At 40.5% G+C, this 16,463-nt stretch overlaps 3 protein-coding genes and 3 non-coding genes across 14 annotated transcripts in view; all 6 read right to left on the reverse strand.

Annotated features, from left to right (window-relative positions):
- r3hcc1 (R3H domain and coiled-coil containing 1) overlaps positions 1-1,100 on the reverse strand; it is a 38,276-nt gene extending 37,176 nt beyond the window's left edge. For 4 of the 6 annotated variants that reach the window (XR_005052645.2, XR_016497371.1, XM_090241585.1 and 1 more), the window contains exons 1-2: positions 993-1,100; positions 132-265 (exon numbers count right to left, since the gene is read on the reverse strand). The gene's annotated coding sequence lies outside the window, so the exon portion shown is untranslated. Of the gene's footprint in view, positions 1-131; positions 266-628 lie in introns of all 6 variants that reach the window. The other 2 variants (XR_016497372.1, XM_090241584.1) reach the window with 1 other exon arrangement.
- Positions 1,101-1,305: 205 nt separating this feature from the next.
- golga7 (golgin A7) lies at positions 1,306-9,747 on the reverse strand. Of its 4 annotated transcripts, none has more exons than XM_021610242.3 (6): positions 9,103-9,747; positions 8,701-8,826; positions 4,070-4,222; positions 3,754-3,855; positions 3,484-3,543; positions 1,306-3,176 (listed from the first exon to the last, which is right to left on the reverse strand). In XM_021610242.3, exons 1-5 carry the CDS (start codon positions 9,109-9,111, stop codon positions 3,496-3,498), a joined length of 438 nt encoding a protein of 145 aa, XP_021465917.2. In that variant the 5' UTR covers positions 9,112-9,747; the 3' UTR covers positions 1,306-3,176; positions 3,484-3,495. The 4 variants fall into 4 exon arrangements, with proteins under 4 accessions (XP_021465917.2, XP_021465916.2, XP_090097713.1 ...); XM_021610241.3 differs by having other exon boundaries at positions 1,306-2,265; positions 9,103-9,629; XM_090241587.1 differs by having other exon boundaries at positions 1,306-2,265; positions 8,701-8,811; positions 9,103-9,215.
- Positions 9,748-10,567: 820 nt separating this feature from the next.
- Positions 10,568-14,192, reverse strand: LOC110528292 (large ribosomal subunit protein uL10). The gene is made up of 7 exons (XM_021610240.3): positions 14,084-14,192; positions 13,593-13,768; positions 13,208-13,295; positions 12,568-12,714; positions 11,910-12,095; positions 11,286-11,426; positions 10,568-10,809 (listed from the first exon to the last, which is right to left on the reverse strand). Exons 1-7 carry the CDS (start codon positions 14,135-14,137, stop codon positions 10,654-10,656), a joined length of 948 nt encoding a protein of 315 aa, XP_021465915.3. The 5' UTR covers positions 14,138-14,192; the 3' UTR covers positions 10,568-10,653.
- On the reverse strand, positions 10,889-11,017 carry LOC118965413 (small nucleolar RNA SNORA63). The gene has a single exon (XR_005052739.2). It is a non-coding gene; the product is annotated as a small nucleolar RNA SNORA63 (small nucleolar RNA).
- LOC118965411 (small nucleolar RNA SNORD15) lies at positions 12,306-12,443 on the reverse strand. The gene has a single exon (XR_005052737.2). It is a non-coding gene; the product is annotated as a small nucleolar RNA SNORD15 (small nucleolar RNA).
- Positions 12,829-12,957, reverse strand: LOC118965412 (small nucleolar RNA SNORA63). Its single transcript, XR_005052738.2, has one exon. It is a non-coding gene; the product is annotated as a small nucleolar RNA SNORA63 (small nucleolar RNA).
- Positions 14,193-16,463: the final 2,271 nt, after the last annotated feature.

Consider the following 16,463-nt stretch of genomic DNA (forward strand, 5'->3'; position numbering starts at 1 on the left):
TGTGACACCTAGCTAAATGCAATTAATACACATTTACGTGAAATGGCGTTGACAGGGAATGTGTCCCACAAAAAAAAATGGACAAGCCCTCAACTTATGTTTGTGACAGAATGCAGGAAATGGCAGCTTACCTTTTCTGTTTCTCTCTCTGTAGGTAAGCATCCAGTTCGTGCAGGACTGTGTGAACAAATTCATTTTCTTGCTTGGGAAGATAACAGCCATCAAAACAAGGAAACGCCAGGGTGGCGATGTTGGCACTTTGTAGCTGCAAAATAAGTCTTTCATGATCAACGGTGGTGAGGCAGTTGACTCAGTGCGACAACAGTTCATATATATACACCTCAGTGTGGTTACAAAAACCCAATCCTACATCTATCAAGCACTTTAAGACAACATTTCCAGACTTACGTTAAATTCGCTATCAGCTAAAGCCCACATTTACAGGGGACGGTAGCTTTGTCCAAAATTATATCCACTGCACTGCCCATACCAGGGTTCTACATACCGGTTCATTTGTTAAACCTTTATTTAACTAGGCAAGTCAGTTAATAACAAATTCTTATTTTCAATGAGGGCCTACGAACAGTGGGTTAACTGCCTGTTCAGGGCCAGAACGACAGATTCGTACCTTGTCAGTAACCTTTCGGTTACTAGTCCAACGCTCTAACTACCATGGAGCGCTACCCTCCTGTAGGTTTTCCAGTTGTTACTGACCTGATTCATTTCATAAACCAGCTAATTATTAGAATCACGTGCGCTAGATTAAGGTTGGAGCGAAACACTACAGGACAGTGCTCCAAGAACAGGGTTGGAGATCCCTGGCCCATAGTGTTCCGTTGCTAAGTTTAGCTAGCTAACTTTGCTATAGCTAGCTAGCAAATGCTGAACAGAAGCTATTCAATCAAGCCGTTTCACTTATGCAGTTATAAAATCTGACATTTTGTTCTAACTTTTAGTTTGGCAGTTAAAAAGATGCCCAAGTAATAAATTACCAAGAAAAAAAGTTGAGAAATTATTCCAAACGCTTGAAGAAAACGCAGCCAGCCCCTTCCAAATAATTATTGCAGGTTCCATCTCAGTGTAATTGTGCCCCCTTGCGAATAGGCGCAGAATGCATTCATAAACTATTTCATTATTGCTAACTAACGATGACTCGCTCCATTGATCGTAGGATATTGTTGACTAAATAAAAAATGTTATTCACTCATTTGCAGTTTGTCTAGCTGTGGTCACTGGTTATCTAGTAAAAAAAAATACAATTATGTAATGTGAGCTATATTTAATTGAGTATGGCTTCACAGCTTATTCAAGAAAATAGTTTATTTGTAGATACACATTACACTACATATAATAACAAGAACAAACAATAGATTGGCTTTTAATTCCTGTCTTGGGATTCAACGCATGCTCAAGGTTTCTGTGGTGGATTTGCGGTCAATAATTATTTACACATATTGGACAATATCAAGGATAGGGGGTAGTCTAGAAACTCCATAATTATGTTGAACCACAGTCAGGGTTGGAGTCACAATTCCTGTCAATTCACATTTAGTCAAGCTAAATAAATTCAAACTAGCTAATGTGAAAACCTGATTCTTATTGGCAATAACAGGCAACCTGTGTGCTTAAACACTGGTGAACTGTCACTATAGAACAGAAACCATAATACAAACCCACACAACGCTGCATACGAAACAAGTTCACATCAAATAGCCTACAAGGTGATCAAAAGTACACACACCAAATCAATATGTTATCTTCTGACAATTATACTGAACAAAATTATAAACGCAACATGTAAAGTGTTGGTTCCATGTTTCATGAGCTGAAATAAAAGATCCATACACAAAAACATTTCTAATTTTGTGCACACATTTGTTTACATCCCTGTTAGTGAGCATTTCTCCTTTGCCAAGTTAATCCAGCCACCTGACACTTGTGACATATCAAGACACTGATTAAACAGCATGATCATTACACAGGTGCATCTTGTGCTGGGGTCAATAAAAGGCCACCAAAATATTGTCAAAATAATGCCACCAATGTCTCAATTGGCATGCTGACTGCAGGAATTTACACCAGAGCTGTTGCCAAATAAGTTAATGTTCATTCCTCTACCATAAGCCGCCTCCAACATTGTTTGAATAATTTGGCAGTACGTCCAACCGGCCTCACAACATGTAACCACGCCAGCCGAGGCCCTCCACATCCGGCTTCTTCACCTACGGGATCGTCTGAGACCAGCCACCCGGACAGCTGATGAAACTGAGAAATATTTCTGTCTGTTATAAAGCCATTTTGTGGAGAAAAACTCATTCTGATTGGCTGGGCTTGGTGGGCCTATGCCCTCTCAGGCCCACCCATGGATGCGCCCCTGCCCAGTCATGTGAAAACCATAGATTAGGGCCTAATTATTTTATTTCAATTGACTGATTTCATTATATGAATTGTAACTCAGTCATTTTGTTGAAATAGTTGTATTTATATTTTTGTTCAGTATACATACAAAAGGAGCAGCAACATTTTAGCAAAAGCTTATAGTTGGTTTTTGAGAAGTACAACTTAGAAGTACCTGAAGTAGCAAACCATAACTCAGAAAATGTGCTATGTTACTGTACATCGTTATCGTTTGTAAACTCCAGGAACGAGAATCCATGAGTTTGGAACATGCTAGCACTGCCCCATTCCCTCTCATTGTATTTGCTAAAGTAAACATCTGAATTGTGGCGGATTACAGTTTCTCCTGGCCCATAGACTGTCAAGGTAAGGAACCATTTGACTAATTATGTACATTTTGGTGAAGCAGAGAGGATATTTTAAAACACAGGTTAAAAACTGTGGGTGAAATATACCTTTAAGGGCTATTTGCATTGACCTATTACACAGTGCACCTTTAATTACGAGTAAGGGTTAAAAAATGGCAATATAAAACAAAATGGCACCCTTCATACTAAAGGTGTGGTATTGCTTAACTAGAATAAGACTTTTCACGTTAAAATTAATCATCTCAATAAACATGAAAAAACAGGGAGTGTTGGTCTCTCTGGAATATAGGCTACTAGCGCACATTTCCCATCTCGTATGTGAAATAAATAAAAACAATTATATCTACATCCATAAGGAATCATTGATGGTGTGGTGAGACAATTGAGAAGCACCAGGTGAAATAGGCCATCCTGCATAAGAGCAAAAACAAAAACACTTCAAATTAACAATAGTGTGAAGGTAGTCCTGACAGCTGGAGGCAGGGAGCAGTGGAATTGTTAAATAACATTGCTGCTCATTAACCATAGGGAATGTAAGTCCAGACATATCATTTGACAGTATCTCCATGTCAATATTATTCTATTCTTTCTAGTTATTTAGACACTAAGCTCTTGTGAGGTTGCTATGAAACTTATTTCCATTGGTATCCCCTGTTAGAGTTAACAGGATGAGAGAACATCTTATTTAAATGAGGTGAATGTCAGAGAAAACACTCACCTTTGGTGTGGTTTATCTTCCGGAGCCAATGCTTCGATCCTCAAAGATGGTGATTTCAACCTGGGGAGGGGTTAGTTAAGGAAGCTGGGATCCAGCAAGAAATGCAAGACAAGTTACACAAGAAAGGTCTAGCTATGCATCCCAAATGGCATCCTACTCCTTTTACAGTGCACTACTTTTAACCAGAGCCCAAGGAAAATATAAAGGGATTATGGTGGCATTTGGGAAGCAACCTTTGATAGTGTGAGCCTCTGGGACAGTAAAGGATACAACCCTGAGACCTCTCTCTATTGGGTCTGTAAGCAGCAGTCCCAGAGGAGCGTAGATCTTCTCATTCTGCTCCTTGATGAACCTAGCGATCTTCTTCAATACCTAGAGACAAAGAAAGTAAGCCCTTTCACCAATTCATGGCTTGGCCTAAAAAATTAATAAAAAAAATACACCCAATATGGCCACGTCATAAAACATAGGTTCAGTCCCAAATGACAACACATTCCCAATATAGTTTGTGCACTACTTTAGACCCTGGCCCACAGGGACTAACCCTTGGCCTGCATACTTCTATGGAGAAGACTGAGGGACCTACTTTCTCATAATGGGTCTCCATACAGAGGAAGATCGTGTAGGCGGTCATGCAGGCCAAGCAGCCCTCCAGGTAAGACTTGCCACCAATTTTCTCAGCCTCAGCATAGAGGTTGTTGAGCGTATGCATCGTCTCCTCAAACTGTTGCCTGTCAACCTGAAAAAAAGTATGCCCATCGACCCCTCAGTAAGAGCTCTGCACGACCAAAGTCACTGAGCAATAATGGAAAAGTACACTGACTACACAAACTGAAGGAATGTATGACAATTCTATTTGAGCAGCGGTCTGCTTAGTAGCTGTGTGTGTGGTCGACGGCCGGGGACAAGATGGCGGAGTGAGTGGTCGCTTTAAACTGAGCTCCTGAACTTTAAAATTGAATTCAAGCCCTAATTTGAGTTTGACGAGGATTACAGTTAAAACATTGTTGCTGTCTTTTTTGCATTTTTTATTAGTTTGATGGTTTACTGAATCACTTTTCCACTTTATTATACGTCAAGCAAGTTCAGCCAACCCTAGCTAGCTAGTATTGTAACATTAGCGGAGATGGAAGCTAGCAAAATGTAGAGGGAGCTGTCGTAAACGAGGTAGATCCTATCAACTATATGGAATATTTTGAAACTACCCCAGAAGTAACGGTACAGAGGTCGGAGGAATTAGTCTTCGGTACAGGTGTCCAAATAACCCCTTCGAAACCCTCCAACCTGAAGAGACTACGAGAAAGTGACCCCGGGCAGGCTCAACCATCCCGGCCTATCACCAATGATAACATCTTCGAGGCAATCCAGGGTTTAAACAAGAAATTTGACGAACAAGATCGGCTTAATGGCTTTGAGAGGTTTCATAAAAATACCCTCCCAATTGCAAACGTTTCCAAAACTACAGAGTTTAATGCAGCGGGCATTAATATTACCAGATGATGCAAAACTGTTGAAAAATAAAGTTGATGCCCTGACAAAAGAAAACGAGGAGCTGCCCACAGCCAGTGCTGAACAGGTTCGATACAAGTGCCGATGAGGGCTGAGACTGAATGGGCTACCTGAAACTGATGGTGAGAATATCAGAGGAATTGTGATTGACATTATTGGGAAGGTTTGTTCCATATCCCCGATACAACATCTACCGCGATGTTCAGGGTACACCGTCTCGGAGATAAGAGAAAGGAGAAGACACAGACAGGTCATCATTATGTTTGCGTTGAGGAACGTGGGAGTCGAGGTGTGGAGAGCTGCCAAACTTACGCCGATCTGCAAGGAGATGGGCATTAGCTTTGCAGAAGATTTGAGCAAGCGCAACAGGAATGCCTTTTCGAAGCTGTGGCCACAAGTGGATGAGGCCAGACGCGGGGGGAGGGCGCCTTACTGTCATTGACGGCCACAAGGTGGAGCTAAGTGACTGACTGATCTTGCTTTACGAGTTGGCCTGCTTATACAGTAGTAGGCTAATGAAACCATATACCGTTTCAACTGGTAAGTTTATTTATGCAATCGTTTATCTGAACACCGCATATATGAGATATTGCATAGGGCCATACATATAAGTATTTATGGTTATTATATACTGCCAAACAATTGTTTAACAGCTATTAGTAAAGTCTTAATTGAGTTGAAAAACAAATATTTTACAGATAACATTTTTGGAGATGATTATAATGTTGCTCTTGATGCTCCTTTCTGATATTTGGCGTTCACAGAATCAAACTTAAAAACAATTTTCTTGGTTCAACTCTACAACTAGCGACAGACAATTAAAATCTAGAATTGATTGTTGGTTGCTATCTTCCAATCTTATGAATCTTGTATTTCCTCAGCTCCTCTGACACACCATTGTTCCATTATTCTTTCCTTTTGATAATGACAAGATATTTACTAAAGCATACTGGAAATGTAACCCTTTTCATTTAAAGAAAAGTCATTTTGTTTATAGACTAAAACTCTTATCAGAGAGACCTGCCTCTATTATGCTCTCTCTTCTACTAACAAATGGGAAATGATTAAATTCAGAATTTGATGTCATGCCATCACTACTGGTAAAATGCTAGCTTAGAAAAGATTATACAAGCAGATGGATATTATTGTTGTTATTAACAGGTTGAGCAATAAACTTGATTTAAATCAAGATGAAAAGCATAGCTTGCTAAATGCCCATGTGAACGACATATACAACGACAAGGCACAGGGTGCCTTCATCCGTTCAAAGGCCAAATGGATTGAAAAAGGTGAAAAAAAACCATCTTATTTCTTTCATTTGGAGAACAGTAGGCAGACTAGGCATAGTATTACATCTATTTATGTAAGTGACAATATATCTGATGATCTTGAAGTGATTAATAAGAAAAATACTCTTTCTACAGTTCACCATATCAATCACATCTTTCAGAAGGCGACTTGGATTCTTTTTTTGATTCAGTTAATAACTCTATTTAGCCTATAGAAAGGTTTAAGAAATTATGTAATTCTGATATAGATATTACTGGAGTTGGACCAAGCCATTAAACAAATGCCTATAGGTAAATCTCCTGGACCGGATAGCCTGACTCCCAGCTACATTTTTGGCCTGATATTAGAGAGTTATTGCTTTGTCTACAAAGTGGGTATTGCTAACGCTATCTTATCTCCTTCGAGACAGGGACTAATAGTTCTTATACCCAAACCAAAGAAGGACTCTTTACCTGGACAATTGGAGACTTAGTCAGTTGCCAACAACCTGATGGAAGTTACTAGCCCATGTCTATGCCAAAAAAACTGAAAAAAGGCCTTGATGATATAAAAATCAGTGAAACTCAAATCAGCCTTCATTAAAGGAAGGAGTATCCATAACCATATACGATTGGTTTTAGATTTGATGATGGCTTTATATTGTTTTTAGATGTATTTTTTTTTAAAGCTTTTGACACTTTAGAACACAACTTTTTTTTATTTAGAACTCTCTACTTTTGGGTTTGGGGAGAATCTCTGTAAAGTGATAAAGGTGATATTAGCAGTTCGGTGGGTATGAGTAATGGCACATCCCCTTGTTTCTCTATTGCCAGTAGAATTAGACAGGGTTGCTCAATATCCCATCTTATTTATTTTAGCCACAGATTTACTAGCTGTTTTTCTTAACAAATCTGAGAATTTAAAAAGGGTTATTTTTGGTAAAGATATAAATATCAGTCAATTTGCAGATGACACTGCTCTTTTCCTAAAGGATAGAGTGGCTATTCCCTTGGCTATTGACAGAATCAAGAAACGTTCTATGGCCTCTGGGTTGACTCTCAACCTTAATGAATTGGTATGAGATCACATTTGTTGCTGTGACTCCGTCAACATTGCCTCCATACCGGTTAAAAAGGAAGTTACATTTTTAGTGAAAACAATTCCTAAATATTTATCAGATAAAGAATCTTTAAACATCGATAACAGGATTAATGCCATGAGTTTCATTAAGTCAGTGGCTGCAATGTGATCTTAAATTTGGGTCGTATTCTTTTGTCCAAGACTGATGTTTTATCTAGAAATATTTACATAAAGGTAAACAACACAAGTCAGTCCCTTTTACTTTCTTCTACAATTAGTGAAAGACTATGATCGTGGAGGTTTACAAGCTATTGATTGTTATTAGTGGGTGCTTTTAGAATTAAATGGTTGAAATTGTCTGTCTAATCCTACCTCTGTGGTATCATATCCCTAACAATCTGTTTATTAAACTTGGTAGACTTGAATTCCTAATGAAATGTGATTGTGAAGTTTCACCAGCAAATTCAATTTTTCAGGAACATTTTCCCCCCATAAAACATTGATTTGCAATAAGTGTTATTAAAATGAATAGGAAATCAATTTTCAAATGCCTTTGGTTTGACAAGGGTATTCATGTTGAATGTGATTTGGTAGACAACAACTGGGAAGTTTTTGCAGTTTGAGTTTGTTGGTAAATTTCAGGTTAATATTACTCAGAGAGAATATATGAAGGTTTGCAAAGCAATTCCACTTAATTTACTTGGACTTATTAAGAACACTTATATTGATGAGGTTGTTCCCTCTTTTCCAAGTTTTCAAAATAATAACTTGAATCTTATGGATTTAAAAAATCCAACAATAAGTGGATACAATTGGGAGTTAATTAGGTAATTTTTGGTGATTATAATTCAATATATTGCTATGGAAGTAACCTCATGCTATGGTCAAAAGTTAAAGAACCTCGTTTTAAAATATTTTTTGCATTATGCTTATCCTTGCAATTCCGATCATAACTATTTGTTTTATATTATTATTATTGTGGCCAAATAACAGTCACAAATGTAAATGGTATGAAACATCCCTTATTTTGTAAAAAAAAAAAAAAAATCTCATTGAACTGTTACAGTTTTATAAATCCCTCAAAGTTGTGAAACTTAAACATTATTAGAAGTCATGTCTAAATGTCTGTTAATGTCTCATTGCCTTGTCACATATTAATGATGTCCTGAAATCTAAATATTTTTTTTGGGGGGGGGGGTTCCTGTAGTCACAGGAATGCCCCTGTATTGATTATTGTACTAATATTGTACTAATATTGTTAGTGTTGCAATTTAAAATAAACATATATATATTCTTAAAAAAAAAAAAATAAAAAAAAAAAAAATTTAAAGAACGTAAAAAGTGTGTATGGTCTCATACCCTAGACTCCAGCTCAGAGGGGAACTTGGTCTGGAACCTGCAGATTGTACCCGAGTTGTAGTCCCTCTGGACATACACTTTGGAGGCGACGGCTGCTTGATGTTGTAGGTCCTGCAAGTTGTGCGCCTGAAAGCATGAATTGAATAAATATCATGGGATCATGTGTCCATCATTAGCCTAGTTAAATTAACCTTAAAAGCTATCTAGCTAGCTACACAGAAGGCTAAGTCTGGACATTGGGCTAGCTAACGTTAGCCATATTTGTTGACAACATCTTGTTTGGCTAGTAAACCAAGCACCACAGTACAGGCAGCCACCAAATTGTGAAATGTATATTCAATTAGTTAGACACGGCTTAGTTGTCAATGCCCAAATACAGTTAAAACGATCAATGTAATTTACCTCAGCCATAGTGGACGTTTTCCTTTCAGCTAGCTTCTTCGGGTAGTACTTCCGCACAGACTGAACGCTTCAATGAGTACGCTGCCACTCGTCTTTTTCCTTCTGTGGCGTTTATATGGTGGTTGGCTACCAACTTTACGGTGCATTATCACCACCAAATGGACTGAAGTGTGGAACAGAGACAGTGAAGGTCTAAATCCTACCCAATATTATCATTTATTTTTCCTTTATTTAACTAGGCAAGTCAGTTAGGAAACAAATTCTTATTTTCAATGACGGCCTAGGAACAGTGGGTTAACTGCCTTGTTCAGGGGCAGAAGGACAGATTTTTACCTTTGAAAACTCGCAACCTTTCGGTTCTCCCTAAGGAAATGAAATGCTCCATCCCTTGAAGATTTCTGAAGCAGTTAACTTAATCCTGGCTCGTTGACCCCATTACTCAAATATAATAATTGCTCTATTTCCCTCCCATATTTCTGAAACTGAAATAGAACATGTTCCACTGTCTCCATCTTCTGATAATGATCACACCTCCCAGTTTGATATGTTCACTGTTCTTATTAACCCCTTGGCTTCTGCTTTACTGATTGACAATTCCATCTCAACATTAGGATGTTTAAGAGCCTGCTTGGGGATAACCTCCTTCCACTCTACTCCCACGTAAGCTGGCACCCAGAGGAACATCAAATACCACCATCCGTTTCACCCTATACATGCACTGCACAATACATCTGGTCTGCTGAGACAAATTAATTCAAACTCATCAATACAGCACAGGAGACCAAGCCAACTACTACTCGGTCTGGCCTCACCTCCTCCACACACTAATATGGCCAACAACTCCATTAAGTAAACAGAGAAATTATCCATTGCTGTCACTGCCACCTTAAACTGAGGAACACTAAAAGCTACACCTGACCTTGTTTTAGGGTCCTTCGGTCCATCTGCGAATATAAAGAAAGTATATTGTGTTCACTTACAACTGAATCTACTCCTTCCTCAACATCTCTTACCCTTTCAAGCAACCCTAGATATATCACTGGCTGAGGGAGAAACCAAGGGGCTAGCAGTTCAAATAAAAGCATGATACACACATGTAGGACTGAGGTTAACTGGTCTAGTTTCTGAACTTCATTAATCCTCTGCATAATCCTTGCAATTGCAAGTCTACCCAATGGCATTTGTTTAATTTCTTTACTCATCGACATCTATATTCTTGGGTAGCTTACATATTTTCAGGAATTTTGAAAACTCGATCTTTGCTTTGTCACAGGTTACAAACCTCCCTGCCTTTCTTTCGGGTCAGAATACTCTGAACAGGTAGGGTTTGATGTTTTTCCTTTACCGCATATTGAACAGTCTGACCTGACTAGAACCTCATTCACGTGTTCCATACCAATTAGGTTGTGGCCCAAACATGACTTTACACTCAGCCACTTGGCTAAAAAATTAACACAAAAAGTGGTTTGATTTTCTGGATTTTTTTTTTTATTACATTCAATGATCTTCTTGAATTGGGTCAGCAACCATAAGAGTAGTGTTGGCTGCCTTCTAGTCGAATAGGCCAAAGCCCATGTCGTCGTCCGAGCCCTCCTCAGACTCCTCCTTGGCCTCCTCCTTAGCGGCGGCTGGGGCAGCGGCAGTCTCGGCCACAGCCACAGGAGCAGCAACCGCGAAGGCAGTGGGGTCAGCCAGGTAAGCCTTCACCTGGGAAAAGAGGGGGTAGAGAAGCAATGTTAACTCAAATGTAGAAATCTATGGAGATAACGTGCCAATGGATGACCTGGTGTCTGAGACCAAGCGTCCCTGCCTGCCGTGGGATGCAGACAGACAGGGATAGTAGGAGACAGGTTAATGTGTGCAGGGGGAACGACAGAGCAGTACTGAACAAGCTGCACTGTAACTTATCCTGCAGCTGGGACACTCAATTGTGGCCTAATCAAGAAGAACTGTGGCCCCCTATCCCTATGTAGATGTTACAATCAAGGATTTGACAGGCATAAGTGATGTGGTGAACATTCCTAACCTAGAGGGCAAGGTGGAACCACAACCATATTACTTATAAATTATTTCAGACTTACAGCAACATCCTGAGGGCTAGGGTTTGTTTGTGGACTGGGCCAGCATTTGATCAGTCATCCATTTCAATATCATATGGTCAAAATGTGGGTGGGATGCCATACCTTGTCTGCCAGGGGGAAGGAGTAGTCAGTCTCCACAGCAACAGCCAGGACTCTCTTGTAGCCGTTGATGATGGTGTGGGGGATGGAGGCCAGAGTCGGGTATCCGATCTCCAGACACACACTGGCGATGTTCCTCACACCCTGAAAGAGGACAAGTTGTGGCCAGGACAGGCATGACCGCGACTTTCAGCACTTCACTCAAGTCTGACTGTTTCAATACATATTTGCTAAATTTGTGTCTGAAACCAAGCGTCCCTGTCAGCTGTGGGATGCAGACAGACAGGGATAGTAGGAAACTAGTTGATGTGTGCAGGGGGAACGACAAGTTGCACTGAACAAGTTGCACTGTAACTTATCCTGCTTCCTCAAACACTAAGAGAATACGTTCCTGAACTTGACAGCTAGAGTGTCGGTCCTTTTCAATGGATCATTTTCACTTGTTTTCAGAACATAAAATATTGAGACAAGACTAAGGAGGAAGGGGAAACTAATTAAGACGTAATGGGACACAGTACTACATTTTAGTCAGTTTCATTTACTATTCAAGGCATCAATAATAATAAATAGATTTTGGGTCATGGACACAAAGTATCTTTACAAGGCAGTGTGCACGCGCTTCCTCACCTCCAGGAACCTTGCGTGCAAAGCATCCTCAGTAATGTCGAGCACCTCAGGGCTATAGACACTACCGTTATCATACACCTGCTGGATGAGCAGACCGAAGGAAAAGGGCGAGATGTTCAACATGTTGAGCAGCGTGGCCTCACTGGCTCCCACCTTGTCTCCAGGCTTGATGAGCATCACATCGCTCTGTAGGGAGAAATGAAGGGATGAGACACTTCGTCTACAGTTTATTTCATTTTCCGAAACGCCCCATTGTTTTGTATAGAAGAAAACATTACAATACCAACCCTACACAACTCAGTACTTGTGTATTAGACACATGGAACACAACAAAGCCTAGCAACATGCTCAAAGTTACCTATCCAGCCAGCAACATACTTGATCAAATCAGGAAACCCTTCAGACAAATACCTCAATGTCTTCAACTGAAAAGACACACTGCCCTGGGGAGCTGAACCCAGACACAGAACATGACCCTGACCCAGTGACCGCAGTGAGCCTGTGTCCTGTTCTGACTCGTCATCATCACTGAAGAACACCTCTTATTTAGAGGATGACAATGTAATTCCACTATCCCACTAGTCTAAAGTAGAGCCCACTAAGCATAGACTGGCTGAGCTACTGCCCGAGGACTTAAGACTGCAGTCGCCTCACTTACCAGGATTTCAATGGTTCCCCTGGAGATCTTGGTGGTGATGCCCAGGGCCTGGAAGAAGGAGGTCTTCTCAGGACCAAGCCCAGTGTTCTGGGCTGGCACAGTCACATCACAGGGGGCAATAGCGCCAGCACGTGCAGCAGCTGGTACCTGAGGGACAGAGGTTTGGAGGTTAGGGGGCAATCTAGCTATGGCTCCGATTCAAACAAAAGAGTGGAGTCCATGGATACATCCCATGAGACTGAGCAAATTCAACAGGAAATTATGTTTGAGACCAAGCGTCCCTGTCAGCCTTGGGATGAAGACAGACAGGGATAGTAGGAGACAGGTTAATGTGTGCAGGGGGAACGACAGAGCAGAACTGAACAAGCTGCACTGTAACTTATCCTGCATCGTTATTTAATATTTTAAGCAGACTCCTGAAACGGGATTCTACATCAAGGGCTATACCATTTATTACTATTTAATAATATTGTATGTGTTCCAAATGGCATCCTATACCCTATATAGTGCCCTGGTCAAAAGTAGCACTCTATAAAAGCAAATAGGGTGGCATTTTGGATAAACCCACCCCCCCCAAGTTGACAATTTAACCCGAAGACCTGCGGTTCTAAATCAGTGCCTGGTCAGAAAGAACATTAACCTTGTTGGCCAGCAGCATGTCCCGGATCTCAGCCAGGTCCTCCTTGGTGAAGACAAAGCCCACATTTCCTTTGATGTGGGGCAGCAACCTGTGAAGACAGCAACAATGTCAACATTACACATAAAACCGCAAATGACACAAATAGCAAGACTGAGAAAAAGTGTCTGATACCAAGTGTCCCTGTAAGCCGTGGGAAGCAGACGGAGCGGAATAGCAGGAAACAAGTTGTGCAGTGGGAACGACAGAGCAGAACAAGCTGCACTTTAACATACTCTGCTTTGCAAATAGCCAATCAGTGGCTAGTTAAATAGATTTTTTTTAAAGGGTAGATCTAAAAAAGTTTCACCTAGCCATTCAGGCCAAAATGTGTTAGTTTAAAACGTACTTCTCCAGGGCAGGGTTGTTCTCCAGGTGGCCACGTATGGCTTTGCGCATCATGGTGTTTTTACCCATGAGCACCACAGCCTTCCCACGCAGAGAGAGACGAATGGCCTGCATCTGCTTCGAGCCCACATTGTCTGCACCCACAATGAAGCATTTGGGGTAGTCATCCAGCAGTTGCTGCAAAGAATAGCAAGTTAGTCAAACAAGCTGTTCTAAATTCAGTTTGAGAAAATGTAAACCCTCTACCATTGTATAAGCAAAATATTTATCCAGTTCACTACTGTGCACGTGTCTGAGACCAAGCATCCCTGTCAGCTGTGGAATGCAGACAGACAGGGATGGTAGGAAACTAGTTGATGTTTGCAGGGGAAACAAGAGCAGTACTGCACAAGCTGCACTGTAACTTAACCTGCTTTGTCAATGGCCAATCATAAGATGGGGGTCTATACTTCCAAGCACCATTGTTCTAAGTCAAGTGTTATGTCAACCTACGATGATTTTCATAAAATAGTTGGACTTCCACGTGGTCCTGTCTTCCCTCGGCATCTTTGCAGTGCTTCGAAGGATCGCTTTTACAGCTGGTTTAAAGACGGTATATTATCTAAGGAAAATAAAACATGATTTTAGACATGCAGCAGGTTCAAAATCAAGGACACCCATCAGTAACTAGTAACATAGTAACTAAAGCCATCTACCTGGCAGTCATTCACTCACTAGCTTCCAAGGAATAACGTTTGCTGTTCCACGGCAAAAAAATGATTCTTTAGCATCTAACGTTAGCTGACATTATATCAAGAGTATACCTTATCTCTATTGCTAGTTACGACTTGTATATGTACGTGGCTTTATGATGGACCGGTATATTAGTAACAAGCTAACGTCAGCTGAAATGTAACAGAAATAATGGTGGCACATGGCGGTAATCAAAGTGCCAAGGAGGCCGCACAGACAAGATAGTTTATATTCTAAGAATAACTCATAATTATGTTTCCATATTACTGTAGTTTATTGTAATTAACAAATTATTTTTCACCCAATATAGCAAAACATATTTTAACGTATAATAATAGTACATGAAGACTCAAACCGGTGAAAACCCCTTACCTCGCAGTAAGGACGCGTGAAAGAAAGAGAACGAAACAGGAAGCGAAAAAATAATATACAGCACAAACAGCCAATCACAAAAACTATTACGACTACTCTGTTCCACAGACATGATTGGCCACCATCTGTGTCACTCATGTCGGTTGCAGACTCTGGGTGCGTTCGTTTTATGGCCCTGTCCACACCGGCGGTGCTCTACCGGTGCGGAGCCAGCACGGAACGCAGATGAATGGTGACGGAGCTTGTCAAGATCAAAGGAAAAATAGATGACGCAAATGATAAAATTAAACTAAAAAGGTCCATCCATACCCATTTGCTTAGTGTAAGCTCTGAGCATTTAATGTGTGTGTCTTGTGTAATCGAGACAAAATCAATGACAGTGTCCGAAATAAAATGTATTTATTAGCATCCATCACATTTAATTAAAATGTATCAGCAATCAGGTACCATATAGCCATCCCAGAAAACACGACGACGGTACATGGGGTAATAAAACAGGTGAGAGGGAATGTAAAAAAACTATCACACATACATGGGTGGGGGGATAATTTATCTGAAGGGAACTAAGGGGATCAAATAATTAAAGTAAAAAGGCTGACTTTCCAATAAAAGGCAGAGAGTAGACTCCCCAATCAGACAGGATGCCCCCCACATAGGTCTGGAATTTCTGAGACTTCAGAGAGCAGAGAACTTAAGCAAATAAATGTAGGCTAAAAGCATATAAAATGTAGATAAAAGAAAACAATTACAATCCCTGATAACTTACACAGGGTGAAAATAGTACTTTGAAGGGCCTAGAGATACATCAAAGCAAACATGCATTCAAGCCTCTCTTTAAAGGGGCCCAGTTCCATTCCAACATTTGGGCTGGTGCCTAAACCTGAGGCCATAGCTACATTCAAGAAATCTACTCTTTCCAATAATTTGAGGAACTCGTTCAATGTTGAAGTGTAACTGTCCAAGACTAGATTCAGGCACTCTGGCAGCACTTACACCGGTTATCATTGTCTGTGTCTCCAAAGCACGGCTATAAAAGGCTACCAGAGTAATATTTCACAGCGCTTGATACATTATTTTGCACACTAACTTGATCATTCACTGAACAATTTAGGATTTACTGTCATAGAAAGAGAGCCTGACTTAAAGTTGAGTCAAAACTAAGTACTATTAACCCTACTTCTGTTACACCTCAGTCTATACATTTCAACATTTAGAATATTACATTAGCAGCATTTCCTCAATAACCAGGCTACGTGAAATGTGGATTCATCATGTTCATGTCAACCCAGTTGCACTACTAGAGATACTCAAGGATACTAATGGCACAGCAAGCCTGAAAGTGCTTAAAAACCCCAAGTCTTCAGAGGGTTAAAGAAACCAAACCTTTCCAAACACATCAGAAATTGCATCCCAGCCTGAGGGCAGACCAAAAGCGTCACCCAATAGCAACATGTAGTAATTTTACAGCAACTGCAGACTATACTGTGCTGTGAGACAACCCTCATTGTTTGCCCCTCTTTTGCTGACCCCCCCCCCCCCCCCCCCCCTCAAAACCCAGAGGTGCATCTGAAGTCTAAAATGGCTTCCCTATTTGTCTCTTCTTCATTTACACTTCATTGTAAGCTATTGGCTGAGTGACAACAATATTAAAGGTTGTATTCCAGGTGTTTGTTTTCACCTGTCCAGTACTTTCACATCATATGGAGGAAATTAGATAAGAGGAAGCCACTAATTGTTTGAGGTGCAATCCAGGACACTGGCTGGTGCA

This window comes from Oncorhynchus mykiss, chromosome 7, assembly GCF_057628025.1.
Source record: "Oncorhynchus mykiss isolate SJ-2025 chromosome 7, ASM5762802v1, whole genome shotgun sequence".
Classification (NCBI taxonomy): domain Eukaryota; kingdom Metazoa; phylum Chordata; class Actinopteri; order Salmoniformes; family Salmonidae; genus Oncorhynchus; species Oncorhynchus mykiss.

What these genes read in the sequence shown, in the direction of transcription:
- golga7 (XM_021610242.3), bottom strand. An exon ending in CCTCTGAGCTGGAGTCTAGG is followed by an intron (nt 4,223 to 8,700) that starts GTATGAGACCAT and finishes ACTTTTTTTCAG; the next exon opens with GTTGACAGGCAACAGTTTGA. An exon ending in TAGAGAGAGGTCTCAGGGTT is followed by an intron (nt 3,544 to 3,753) that starts GTATCCTTTACT and finishes ACCCCTCCCCAG; the next exon opens with GTTGAAATCACCATCTTTGA.
- LOC110528292 (XM_021610240.3), bottom strand. Translation starts at nt 14,137, where the DNA reads ATGCCGAGGGAAGACAGGACCACGTGGAAGTCCAACTATTTTATGAAA. An exon ending in ACTATTTTATGAAAATCATC is followed by an intron (nt 13,769 to 14,083) that starts GTAGGTTGACAT and finishes TATTCTTTGCAG; the next exon opens with CAACTGCTGGATGACTACCC. An exon ending in ACATGCTGCTGGCCAACAAG is followed by an intron (nt 12,715 to 13,207) that starts GTTAATGTTCTT and finishes TCTGTCCCTCAG; the next exon opens with GTACCAGCTGCTGCACGTGC.